The sequence below is a fragment of the Cajanus cajan genome, chromosome 8 (genome assembly GCF_000230855.2).
Source record: "Cajanus cajan strain Asha chromosome 8, NIPB_CcT2T_4, whole genome shotgun sequence".
Taxonomy (NCBI): domain Eukaryota; kingdom Viridiplantae; phylum Streptophyta; class Magnoliopsida; order Fabales; family Fabaceae; genus Cajanus; species Cajanus cajan.
In genome coordinates this window covers 3,402,399-3,416,849 of record NC_138524.1, presented here as the reverse complement: position 1 = coordinate 3,416,849, position 14,451 = coordinate 3,402,399, and the positions used below count along the sequence as shown (strand labels likewise).

Sequence of the window (14,451 nt, the reverse complement as noted above, 5' to 3'; positions counted from 1 at the left end):
CATTAGACTGAATATACCATTATTCCAGCCAACAAAACGATAAATGAAGCTTAAAACAAATTTGAGATTTTTTTAAATGAGAAAAGTTTTATTCTAAGTTTTTTTTCTTCTTCTTTTAAATATGTGATTTATTTTTATCAATATGTATGTGACTTTTTTATTTTATAAAAAAATGATAGGAAATATATATTTTTTGTTAGTAAACCTAAAACAGGAGTTTTAGTAGCTTAATTTACTCTTGACCAACTCTACTAGGAGAATCTTGAGAACATGTGTGAACAATAAAAAAAAACTAGATTGATCCAAATTTATGTAGAAATTAATAATTATATTGAAGTAAATTTAAATATCGATATAAATTTATGAAATATCTATAATGAAAAGTAACTATTAATATTTGTTGAAAATCGTGAATACATATTAAATAAATATTTATGTAATTTATTATTATACATAAAAAATAAAATTTAAATTTAAATAATTTGATTGAAAGACATAAATTATTAATACTTGTATGAACGAAAATAAAAAATTGTATATATGTTTATGATGATGTAAAAATAGAATTATTGAATTTAATAAATAACCTATGCTTTGGGCCCCGAACGTTACCAACTCGAGTATGTTTTGGGGGGGTAGTTGGTAGCCGTCCGACGTAGGCACATGTGTGTTGCTGCGGCGGTGGGTCCTCTCTTAACCACCGTCAATCACCGTTGGGTCCCACCATTGCTCCCACCTTAAAGTCAAGAATCAAGATACGCCTCAACTCAATTCCACATAATATATCTCTACCTTATCACCATGCCCCCATCCTATGCTATCATTCATTTCAACACTTGCTCTAGTCTAATATTGATTTCAAGAACAATTTCTGTTGATTGGTTAATTTAAACGATAACCGTTCTCTCTAATCCCTAGTAGACTAGTATATCCTGGTGGAACACTCCTACAAAAGTCCATGGATTTGGTGATGTAATCAGATAATGAAAGAAAAAAGAAAAAGATTAATAAAAGGGTATCCAAAATTATCTTTGTTTATGTTATGCTCATTTTATAATGATGAAAGTCTTATGGATTCCGACACAGTGGTTTAAAAGTTCCTATTGTTTACTCTATTTTTGCTTACTTTTTAGGACATGAGGTAAAATACCAAGAATCCAAGCTCGTGGATTAAACATGAATTACATCAATCTCTCGTTCTTTTACCATCACTTATTATATGCAACAATAATTACTAAACGACAATCCATGGTCTTCTTCACTATTTTTCTATATTTGACTGTATTTTCGAGTGACCTCGGTTCATGACGACTAATTGGATCTTTGATTGATTGAATGTACATCTGATTGCACGATTATAGTAAAAGAATGCCAGTGTTTTCTTTTAAATAACCACAATCAAGTTAATTTGCGGTTTGTTTCATCACTTCCTAAGATGATTTGGATAAGATAGGTAGAAGAAGAAGAAAAAAAAAAAGCTGGCAAAAAATTAGTTGAACATGATTTAGCATATGATATTCATGATAGGTGTGAACACACGAAACAAGGCTTATCTTTAATTTTTTTCAAAATATGCATGAGACAGAGCCATTACTAAGGACCGCCAGAGTCAGACCCGAAACCCTATTACCCTACAAGTCTTGATACAATTGAATCTCTGGTTCAGCTTCTGGCACTTGGTTAGTACCAATTCTTTTGTATTACATCTGGGGTCATGTAGTTGGCCAAAATTTGGATAACACTCCTCAATAAATACTAGCACTGTGTTGTATCTCAGCTCCTCTTCCTTTTCTCAACAAATTAACACTCTCCAAAAACCTTTTTTAATGCAAGAATGAACAAATGGCTAGTTGCCACGCGAGGACACTTGTCAGGGACAGAAAGGAACATCCCAACCCTTCCATGCCTCATTCATAAATGATATATATGTAAAATCACTAAAAAATAATTTGTACTGATAAAATGTGATTTTTTGCTTATAAGAATTAATTTTGGAAACACTAAGTTGATCCCATATATTTAAGCTCATATTTTACAATCATTGAATCAGAGATTTGATTTGATATGTTTTAGTTGGAAATCATATTAGATGTTTGTTCAATTCAGATTATATCAATATTAACTAATTAATTTGGTAGAAGATGCATGTTCTCTCTTGTTTCTGGTTGGCATATGTTAAATAGTTGTAAAGTTGAAAAAGATCATTAGTTGCCCTCATCCGTATGATTTAATTGCTATGGTACATAGTCATAAAGTCATAGTTGGGAAATAAAATCCTGATGAAATTGGGTTGTGTTAATATGAAAATGAGTGTGGGTCATGTGATTAGTCGTTAGGTCTTAGTGTGGAGCAGGTCTTTAAATTCGGTTGGGCCTCAAGTACCAAACCGTGAGAGTGACAGGTAGAGAGGTACATAGAGCATGCACCGTGCGCAAAATAGCAAAAATGTAGCGGGTAGGAAAAGTTCACATAGTTTGGTGAGATGTCTATGATTAAATAATGAGATAGGCACATGAAGAAGAGGGAAAAGCAGCATAAGAATATGTATATAATAATAAAAAGGGATATGATATATATATATATATAGTGTGTGTGTGTGTGGATGATAAGCATGGATGCCCATGTTGTTAGGTAGTGGTTGCTTGGATTTAGGTGATCATGAATGATTGTGCAAAGTCATCCTCACCCCCCAAGCAAGCATGGTCTTTTCTCAGTCAACCATCTATCCCTTTCACAAACTCAACACTTTTTCTTTTTCTATCTTGTCTCCTCTTGCTTTCAATAAAACTCACCTTACACTCATTTTAAACCCAGTTTATTGAAGAAATTACTTACGGTTGATTAGTATAAATTCTTCATATTAATAATTTTAGTGATCTAAACTTGATCATCTTCTCTATCTCCCTCTTTTTGTTTTCAACGTACTCTTCCACTTACATGCCAAACATGTCTTGGCAACACAAACTTTTAGCCTTAGTCACACACACAAACCTGTTATAATCAGATGAAGTGATCCATTGACACTACACATACAAAAAAAAAAAAAAAAAAAAGCCCCTTTGCCCCTTTGGATACGCGCAGTTAGGAACCAAGATTTCTTCGCACGCTCATCAACTTGGTCACCACTTGACAAACAACTTGGGGAACTCAATTTCTAACTATTTGACTGTTTTTCATACTATTTTACTAAATGTACTTATAGTTACTCATTTTTATTTAGATATATTTATGTAATGTGATAATGAGAAAATTCCCAACAATGGAGATTATAAGCTATAAAATATTTAGTACATCTACATCTCATCTTAATTTTTAATGAGTACCACCGAGTCAGCGGTTATTAAATTAAGATCATTAAATAAAAATAAAAAAAATTATTATTTTAAAGAATTTGATGTATTTTTTAAATAAATATTTTAAGCAATAAAAAATATGTGAACTACTAGATAAAATATATAAAAATTTATATTAAATTTGAGCGATATTATTGTCATTATAATTTTTACGAATAAGTAAATTAACAATTTGTATTGGATGTATTATATAAAAATAGAGCACTTAATATATTAAGAAGCAAGGTTTCTTCTTTAGATAATTAGCTTAACACCTATGGAAAGTTGGTAACTGAACCATGGCTAATGGGATATAAATGGATTTTATCGAGTTGTATTTCTTTTTTTTGAAATTCCTTTTACCCATTTTTTCTTAAAATTCTTTTAATATAACGGGGGTAACGAGGTTTAAAATAGAATTACATGTAAATTAATTAAATAATTCATTATTAGTCTATTTTAGGAGGTTGTATTACGTTGTCTCCCAGGATACATCCAAAAAGTGTGAGGATATGTCTATTAAGATAAACTCAAATAAATTTGGCTTAATACATAATATTGGTGGGGGCACTCTTGATGTTAAATACAAATATAATATCACAATCTAAGACATGATTGTAGATCCTGTTTTATCTCTCTCTCTCTCTCTCATTATTAAAGATAGACAATATCTCACAATCTTATACACACATAACACATCTCATCCTAGAGTGCAAACTATCTTATTTAGTAAAAATAAAGATACTGAATATAATTATATAAGAAATCAGTAACCAGCATTAATCTCAAATAATGTTTATTTTTAATATTCATTATTCAACATCTCACGTTTCAATTCTTATTAAATATGGAATTTAATACATCATTAATAAGAATCTCTAATACATCTCACGTTACAATTCTTATGAAGTATGAACTTTTTTTTAAAATTTTAATTAGATTGTTAGACTAAACAAAAATTTGTGTTCGAGTTTTTCATCTTTTTATATTGTCACATTAATAAGAATCTTTAAATTACTTTGAGGTTTTTTTTATTGATCATGTAACATGCTACACGACTTAGTGCTTCTTGTCCTGCTACAAAAAAGATTCAAGTATGTTTTACAGCGGAAACTATCTCATTTTGATAAATAGTATTTTTTTATTACTTTTTGTAAAAAAGTCATTTTTATATAATTTTAGTAAAAAAATATTGTTTTTTTTTTCTTACACGTTTTCTTCAACGTGTTAAACAAAAGAAAATACATTCCTATTCATATTGTCTTTCATCTCTATTATTTTATTCACATCTAAATTACTGAATATACCATTAGTGCAGTATTGCGAAAGAAATAAAGAAAGTCCAAACCCTTTTATTTATTTGAAAGGTTGATTTTATTTATCAGTTATAAACTTTTTTTATTGAATTGTTTTGTGAATAATGATACAAAGTGTTAGGTTTGAATCCATTCAAGAACAGTATTCGAGTGTTTCTGAGCACTTCTACAAGTGCTTTAGAGAAAGATATACACCTCCATTGCATGATCAAGAGGTACCAAGGTTGAATTATCCAAAAATTTGTAACAAACATCCACCGAGAAAATTCCAAACATTTCCCAATCAAAACAATCTTCCAAAATAGTTTTGGCCGAAATTAGTTGTTTGGTGAAGTGATTTTTGAGACATGGCATTGGTATCACATGTTGTTGGGGCCCTTTAAAAATTAAAAATTCTAAGGCATACCAACTATAATCGATCTTAAATTTGATATTGACATTTTAAACGGTTAGCTTCAATTATTGGATTTGTTTTCGAAGTTTCTCTCTCCACTTACAAATTACAATTAGATGAGAGCATGAGAGACTTGTTTCAATTTTTTTGAAGAGGATAAATAACTTTACAAAGTAAGTCTTATCTCTCAATTCACAGAGACTAGTGGTAGAAGAAAGATAAATTACAAAAACAAAAGATGTAAATTTGTTATTAAATTTTAGAACGAAGAAGATAGTTGGTTTTGACAAATTTAATATTTGTCTTAGCGTTTGTACCAACTAGTTAGCATAATGAATGAATGAAGTTGATATGATTAGGAGGGATGTGACGTGGGTTTTGGGTCACATTAACTCCTCTTGAGACCAACCAACAACTATCCCATTTGATTTCACACACACGCTTCTATATTTATTTTTCTTCCACCGGAGGGAGATATAGATAGATAGGTTCGGGACCATAAGACTAATGTGAATATCGTGGAATGCTTCAAATTCAAAATCAATTAATTCCCAAGTTGATGATAGATAGTGACGCAGCGCGACCAAGTGTATTACCAATTGGGATCTAGGGCTTTTTTATTTTTATTTCGGTATTTGGGCCCAATCAAAGGCCCAAAAAACATACAATCTAGTCATATTCAGATCCACCATACAGTTGGACGTGTTCACTACAATAGAGGAGTTTGGGCCCATGAAGTTTACTTTTGACTCACCCAACTGCCCAAGTTCATTAGCAGCGGAATCCTAGACTGAAATCCCAGACCCAATAAAAGAATAGGGAATTCTGAGGATAAATATTTTTCGGAGCTTATAGTTATATAGGTATGGAATATGGAGAAGAGAAACTTACCATTTAAAAGAGTATCAAGACCTTGGGATTTTTTTACCATTTGTTTATATTAAGATAAGATATTGAGATCTAAGTTTACCTTTCCATCTGTCACTTTATTTTTGAGAACTACTTCAAGGAGGACTGATATAATGGAGTGAGTGAGTGAGTGGTAAGGCCACGAACACGGTTGGATTGGATGGAATACCACCTTACTTTTTGGAGTTAATCAGAGCATACTCGAGTACTTCACCTCTTCTTCGTCAATGACAAGACCCATTTGCAAGGCTATATTCACCAAACTAATTATTTATTAGCACACCAATTCTGCATCACTCTTTATCTTTCTCCACAATCAACACTCATTACTATTCAACATTTCAAGTATTGGTTTTACTATTCAAAACAATCCTTAATTTGGACTGCATATGAAAAATAACATTCACGTTAACAATATGATTATCCATTCCCAAGACTCGCCCATTATTCACAATTGAAGAGAAACCAATTTGTTATTTTTTTTTTTAAAATAAAATGGTCATTTAAAAAAAATCTCAAAAACTTTAACAAAACTGAGACTATTTTCCTAAGATAAAATTAACGAAATATACACAAAATATATAAATTAGAATTTAACTCAATAAAATTCACCTAATAATAAGAGATTTGAATAATTTGAATGAGTATTTAGATTCAAATTTTAGCATCGATCTAAAAGTAAAGAAAAGGGAAGGACGACTTGAGGAGAGACGAATGAAAAGGATTAATATTTAGATTCTTTCCCAGTTTAGTATGTTTATTATTTTTTACCTCCTTAAGTTTAGTATATTTGTAATTTGTAACATAGAAGGAAGGATTAAAATGTAAGAGTAAATTTAAGAATATTACATCGTTCTTTCTTATATTGGAAAATACAAAGTCCTTTCCCGACAAGTTCGAATATATGTTTATTCTTTTTTTAATTTTTCATTAAATTTTTATTAAAAAATTATTATCAAAATATTTTTTACAATAGCACTTTTATAAATATGTAATTATTATACCATCCTCCCTCTCTCCTTGTGTTAACACATATTTTCCTCCTTTAATAAATGTCAATATATTATATTTTGATAATTTATCTCTTTATATATTTAATAAATTTATTTAAAATTATTTATTTTTAATTATTGTTTTCACAAAAATTATTTTAAAATTATCAAATTAAAAATAATATATGTATATCAAATACAAATATTAAGGTAGTATTTAATATATTGATGTATTTTATTTTTCATGTCTTTTGTTTTGACATGAGAGGAAAATTAGAGAAAAAAATATTTTTATGCATTGAAGGATCAAAATGCTCTTTCTTTTTGTTTTTTTACATAATCAAAAAAATATATTAAAAAAAGAAATCTTTTTATTTCTTTTGTATGTATAAAACAACCTATGTAAAATTTGAATGAGAAAAGTGTTTAGAGTATATTTGGATAAACTTTTTTATAAACACTTTTAAGAGAAAGAGAAAAATAAAAATATTTTTTCATAAATTAAAATTAACCTATGCATAAATTAAAATTAAGATTTTAGAAGAACTAATACAAAATTACGTTGATAAATTAATTTATATATAAATTAACTTTAATTTTTAAAAAATTATTTCATTTTTTAATTTTTTTCTCGTAGAAGTGTGTTTGTACCAAGACAGATCTAATACCCACATATTATAAATTCTAAGCCCCTAAATCTTAAAATAGAGATATTTTTAGGCATCGTGTATGGTGAATGGATAAATTGTTGGTGAGATTTAATGTTGTGTAGTTAAGAAATTTGTCAGACGCGCAGTTAGCAAGAATCGGAAAGGGGAATAAGAATGGTATGGCTAACATGTAACTATGTTTCTAAATCATCTTCGTAAATCATCTTCGTTACAACTATCTCGTAATATTTCCTATCTTTATAAAAAAAAAAAAACAAAATACCGTATTAATTTCCTCAACCAACATGAAAATTATTAACCGCATGTTATCACACAGACATTCACATCTGGGACTAATAATATCTATGTCCAAGACCAAGACCATCCAGTCTGGCTGGGACGAGAACATTGCCTAAATGCAACTGTCAAAATGGCTCAATCCAAGACCAACTGACAAAAATAAATAGAGAAATTTTACAGTACCCATCTTATTTGAGAGGGTACCGGTATAGTTTTTATATTTTATATTTTTAATAATTTATTTAAATAATATTTATAATATTTTATTCTTTTAATTTTTAAATTATTTAGTTATTTTATTTTTATTTTATATATTTTAATTTATTTGTAAAAATATTATTATATATTTAAATAGTTTAATTTTAATAATTTTTTAAGTATATTTTTATTTTTTCACTTAAAATTTTTGAATTTCTATATTTTAATTTTAATAATTTTTTAAGTATATTTTTTGTTTTTTTGTCTTAAATTTTTGAATTTCTATATTGTAATTTCAATAATTTTTTATTTCTACTATTTATTAATTTTTTTTATTTTTTTAATATTTTATAATATTATTGAAATCCTATAATTTTAATTTCTATAATTTTATCTTACTTTTTATTTTATAAGTATAATTTAGATTATTTATTTTATAATTAAATTAATTTTTTTAAAATCTTTTATAAATTTACATAAAAAAATGTATTGAAACCCTTCAATCTTTGAGGGTACCGTAGCAACTCCCAAATAAATATACTGATTTTTGGGTAGTAATCATGACAATTATCAGAATAGACTCTAAATAAATTATTTAATGGTTCTATATCTCTAATGAATCTCTTCATTGCATGTCCTCAATTCTTTGGCACAGTTGTTGTTAGAAGTCCCACGTTAAATGGAAATGAAGCTCTCATCTAATAAACTTTTATGTTCTAACAATTGCTGTTTTTATTGAGAATTAGACTACGAAAAGAATTACTGATAGAAATTAAGGGGCAAGTTGAAAAATGACTGCAAATATTAAAAAATGTTATCTTGAGATGTTGAGTCGTCGTTGACACTTTCACACTCACCCTTTTAACTTCCTGTGAAGTAAGATCAAAGCCTTTTCACCTCATTGGATTTGACCTAGTTAGGTAGATTGGACTTGGACAGAACCCAAGTCTAAAAACAAACAAAATGGAAAAGTTCTTAATTATGTGCCAACACCAAGTGTTCTGTTCATGATGGTGGCAATCATAGTCACAGTGACACCTTCTTCTAGTGCTAGAGTCACAATTGAAACTTTTTATTCCTCCGACCTAAGCACTTGGTATATGTATTATAATTTACAACAGACTAATAAAGTTGTTCTTTTTCTTTCTGTTATAAGTCGTGATTAATGATAATAGTAATAATAAGGGGAGCTAGGTAGAGGTAGAAATGGGGTTGTATCAATTTGACGAGGCAGCCTAAGAAGAAATGATAACAATAGTTTGCTGAAAGCGTTGTTGTTGTTGTTGTGAATTGCATACGTTCGTCATCTTGTTGATTTCAGAAAGTTCAAAGTAATCGTCATGATGAATAAGGACCTACTTAAAGTAAAGTCATTACTAGTTTTAGTGTGAACAAAATTATTAGCAATTTACCAACTGATATTCGTATGAGTCTATGAGATAATCTAACCGGACACCCGTTCGAATAGGTTTGTGATTAAAAATTCAATATAATGCTGGATACCGATGAAAAAGGTATCAGCACTTTTTTCTCTTCATATCTTCAAGAGATATATATTAATTCGTTTCTATTCGACCATCCATCCATGATCCATGCACTTGCTTGGTTAAGTGGCAGTTTGCTATCTCATAGCCAACACGTTCTCAATTAAGGTCCAAATGGCATTGATTGCTATAGCTGAAATTATTATCCTTTGAAAATGTTATACAGTTCTAACTATCAATGGAGAACGTGACATACGTGCAGTCTTCTCCTATAAAATCCCATTCATTTTCTTCTTTTAGAAGCATCCCTCTCGTTCATCAATCTTCTTAGTTGTTCTTTTTCCCTCCCTCGTACTCTCAGTATTCAGCTAGCTACATTTCTCAGCCATGTTGCCAAGAAGTAGAACCCTTCCTAGCAGAATCCACCAAGGAATTGTAAGAGCAAATTAACCTGTATTTCAGTATCATACACTTCTAATTTTCTGCTTCTTTTTATTATTTATTATTATTATTATTCACGTTGATTGATGTTCAATTGTTTACAACAGGTAGAAGAGAGACATGATGTCAGGCACTACTTACAAGTAGAAGTGCGACCCAATATCCAAACCGAGACCGAAGCGATGAATATTCAGTCTAACTATTCCAAGTGCTTCGATGATGATGGTCGCTTGAAGAGAACAGGTTATACTTTAACTTTATATATAGCAAGCTATATATGGTAGATTAATTTCAGGGGAGCAGCATTGAACTACCTGCTACTGATAGATTAAATTACATACATGAATTTGATATACTTTCAACTAAAAAAATCACAAGCTCTCGCGACATTCTTGTTTTCTTTTTCGAGAATGAAAGTTTTTATTTTATTTTTCCTTATCATCATCATCCAAAACAGGCAGAATTATGTTGTTGTAGTTTAATAGTTTTTTACCAAACTTTAAATATAGTAATTCCCTTTAAATAAATAAATAAATAAAAACCTTTAAATTATAAGATCTATTAGTATAAACTATAGACCGGATGTATTTTTTAACAAACACAATTCTATTAATATAAACAACAAATTTCTCTATCTAAGTATTTAAGATAATTTTATACTTAAAAATTAAATATGATCCCGCTTGATGCATAGGTAAAAAAGTTAATTATTAAAATTAAAAATATATTATTTTATTACTTAATTAATGTGCTAATTTTAAATATAATTTCATTTAATTATGTTAGTGATAGAAAATTGAAGTAATATATATATATATATATATATATATATATATATATATATATAAGAGAGTGAGAGGTAAATTAAATAAAATATATAAAAAAAAATAAAATATAAAAGATAAAGAAGGAATATAATAAAAGATTAATATAGAAATTGACACATAAATAATCATGTTGATATGATAATATGTGAAATTAATTTTATAATAACATGTTAATATAATAGTATTTAACTTTTATATAATAAACAAATAATGTTATTGTAGTCAGTGGAACATAAATAAAAAATTTGGGAATGTCAAATTAATTTTTTATATATAAATTAAATTTTTTATTAATTAAAAAATAACAAAAAAAAATATTCTTTATTCAAAATAAACATGCATAATAATAAAATTCAAAAAAAAAATATTATCATTCACTAGTTATAATAATCATAAAATAAATAAATATATATATATATATATATGAATATATATATAAAAAAAAATATTTAAAAGAAGTTTGGGGGAGCCACGGCTCGCCCATCATTTAAAAGGTCCGCCACTTATTGTAGTTTAATAGTTTTTAACTAAACTTTAAATATAGTAAACCCATTTAAATAAAAAAAAACTTTAAATTATGAGATATATTAATATAGACTATATAGTCCAATGTATTTTTCACTGGACAATTCTGTTAATATGAACAACAAAGCTCTCCATTCGAGTGAGTAAGAGTTGTATAATTAGGATGCGAAATCGAAATAGTTAATCTAAAAATTAGGATAATTTAATAATACAGAATAGAATTTTATATTTGAGAAAGTAACGTTTGCACTGTAGGGTAGAATGTCATAAAGCAAAATTTGTCTCCTAATTAAGCAACTTCGACATAAAAGAAAACGGTAGCAACAGTGAAACACGAAGCAGTATGTGGAAGTGACAAAAGATGTTGTGTTGTGGTGTTGCAGGAACATTTTGGACAGGAACTTCTCATATCATCACTGCTGTAATAGGATCGGGAGTCCTTTCACTAGCATGGGCAGTGGCTCAGCTTGGTTGGGTTGCTGGACCTGTTATTATGTTTCTCTTTGCGATGGTCAATCTCTACACTTCCAACCTTTTAACACAGTGTTACAGAACGGGTGACTCCGTTACTGGACAAAGAAATTACACCTACATGGAGGCAGTCAAGTCCATCTTGGGTAAGATATTAATAACAAGTTATTAATTAGTATATATGTAACCACACGAAACCAGTATGTTGTTGCTATGAAACTGATATTATGCATGCCATTCTTTTTGGGTTTCAGGAGGAAAAAAGGTCAAGTTATGTGGCATTATCCAGTATGTCAATCTGTTTGGAATTGCAATTGGGTATACCATTGCTGCCTCTGTCAGTATGATGTGAGTTTAATTCAAACATAAGTGACTCTAATTATTCATTGTTTCTCTATAAAATGAATTAACTTGTTGGAACTTGATGTTTATTGTTGACCCTTCTGGTTGTGTCTTAGGGCCATAAAAAGATCGAATTGTTATCATAGCAGTCATGGAAAAGATCCCTGCCACATGTCAAGCAATGGGTATATGATAACATTCGGAATAGCAGAAGTGATATTTTCCCAAATCCCAGACTTTGATCAGGTGTGGTGGCTATCCATAGTTGCAGCTATCATGTCCTTCACTTATTCTTCAGTTGGATTGGGTCTTGGCGTGGCAAAAGTAGCAGGTGCAAACAGATTTGTATTTTATGTGCCTAACATTTATATGCATGCAACTTCTAAGTTTGTTTTTCATTTGCAGAAAATAAAACATTTAAAGGAAGCCTGATGGGAATTAGCATTGGCACAGTGACACAAGCTGGAACAGTCACTAGCACACAGAAAATATGGAGGAGTTTACAAGCTCTGGGGGCAATGGCCTTTGCGTACTCTTTTTCCGTTATCCTCATTGAAATTCAGGTAACTTAGATATAGCCTATTGTGATAATACGTATTCTTCACACAGCATAATATTACATGAGAATTAAGAAAACATTTGGCTTTGTTGCAGGACACCATAAGATCTCCTCCTGCAGAGCACAAGACCATGCGAAAGGCCACTACATTGAGCATAGCAGTTACCACAGTGTTTTATTTACTCTGTGGATGCATGGGTTATGCAGCCTTCGGAGATAATGCACCTGGAAACCTCTTGACTGGTTTTGGGTTCTATAACCCTTATTGGCTTCTGGACATTGCCAACTTTGCGATTGTTGTGCACCTAGTTGGGGCATACCAGGTATTATATCATATATGATCTTTCACTGCTAATTATTTGTCGTGAACTCTACATATTGGCGCAAGAATATGGTGGCTTCAAGATCTTCTGAACAGACAACACTAGACTAATTAATAAAATAAAGGAAACTTACAAGGATAATTGGTTCATGTTTTGCATCTCATAGAACTTCTCCTAAATTATACAACTTTCATAAAAACACTTTCAGATGATAGTAAACAAATTTGAACTACACTTGTAACAATTACGTGGTGCCATATTAGGTTAGGACTTGATGATTAGTATGTTGTGTCAAGGAATAATGATTACTAGTATGTTACTAAAAACTTTTGAACATTGTCATGGTCGAGTCAATCTTTGTTTTTGAATCCATTTTAGCTTCTAAGTTCCTGATATAAACTTGGGAGCATGTTAAAGAAATGTATTGGTATATTTATTTTTATTTATGAACAATATATATTATTCCAGGTTTTTTCCCAGCCCTTATTTGCATTTGTGGAAAAATGGTGTGCACGTAAATGGCCAAAGAGCGATTTTGTCACGGCAGAATATGAAATACCCATTCCCTTCTATGGTGTGTACAAATTCAACTTCTTCCGTTTAATATGGAGAACCATTTTCGTGTTGTTGACGACCCTCATAGCCATGCTCATGCCTTTTTTCAACGATGTGGTTGGAATACTTGGGGCTTTTGGATTCTGGCCCTTAACAGTTTATTTCCCTATAGACATGTATATTTCGCAAAAGAAGATTGGACGATGGACTATTCGGTGGATTGGACTTCAGATACTTAGTTTCAGTTGCCTCATCATCTCATTATTAGCTGCCATTGGTTCCATGGCAGGGGTGGTTTTGGACCTTAAGACTTACAAGCCTTTTAAAACTAGTTATTAAGTGAAAAGAAGACCTTGAGAAATACAAGTGTTTGAGCATGATATTATGGAACAAAAATGATAAGTTAGTTTGTGGAATCAAAGTATATACGCTCCATGCCTACTGCTGTTAGAGGCTCACAAGCTTGGACGTAACAAACATAACAAACATACCTCTAATTTGGACGTATACGTGTTTCTGTGTAAGTTCTACTTTCAAGTTACAAGGAATAAACTTTTGGAAGTGTTACTTCTTTAGTCTGAATACTTGTGTTCTTCTCCCATCCTTGGTAGTTCATTTCTTCAATTGTATTACATTTGTTCTACCTCTTTGATATCTCCCTTAAATTTAAGGTTTCGTTTCACTTCCATCAAGGGGACAACATTATCGTGGCTATTCTGATCTTTCCAAAAGATTAACTATTTGAGTAGAGGTTGCTACTAGACACAGACTCGGCTACACCATACAAGCATAACCTCAACCACGCTTACCACTTGTAGCATCCCTGATAACTT

The 14,451-nt window shown here is 30.0% G+C and overlaps 1 protein-coding gene across 1 annotated transcript; it reads left to right on the top strand.

The window, feature by feature from the left end:
• The first annotated feature begins 9,673 nt into the window (after positions 1-9,673).
• LOC109798504 (amino acid permease 4) lies at positions 9,674-14,200 on the top strand. The gene is made up of 8 exons (XM_020358819.3): positions 9,674-10,010; positions 10,124-10,259; positions 11,752-11,985; positions 12,094-12,187; positions 12,298-12,512; positions 12,587-12,744; positions 12,836-13,063; positions 13,532-14,200. Exons 1-8 carry the CDS (start codon positions 9,963-9,965, stop codon positions 13,955-13,957), a joined length of 1,539 nt encoding a protein of 512 aa, XP_020214408.1. The 5' UTR covers positions 9,674-9,962; the 3' UTR covers positions 13,958-14,200.
• The last annotated feature ends 251 nt before the right edge of the window (positions 14,201-14,451 follow it).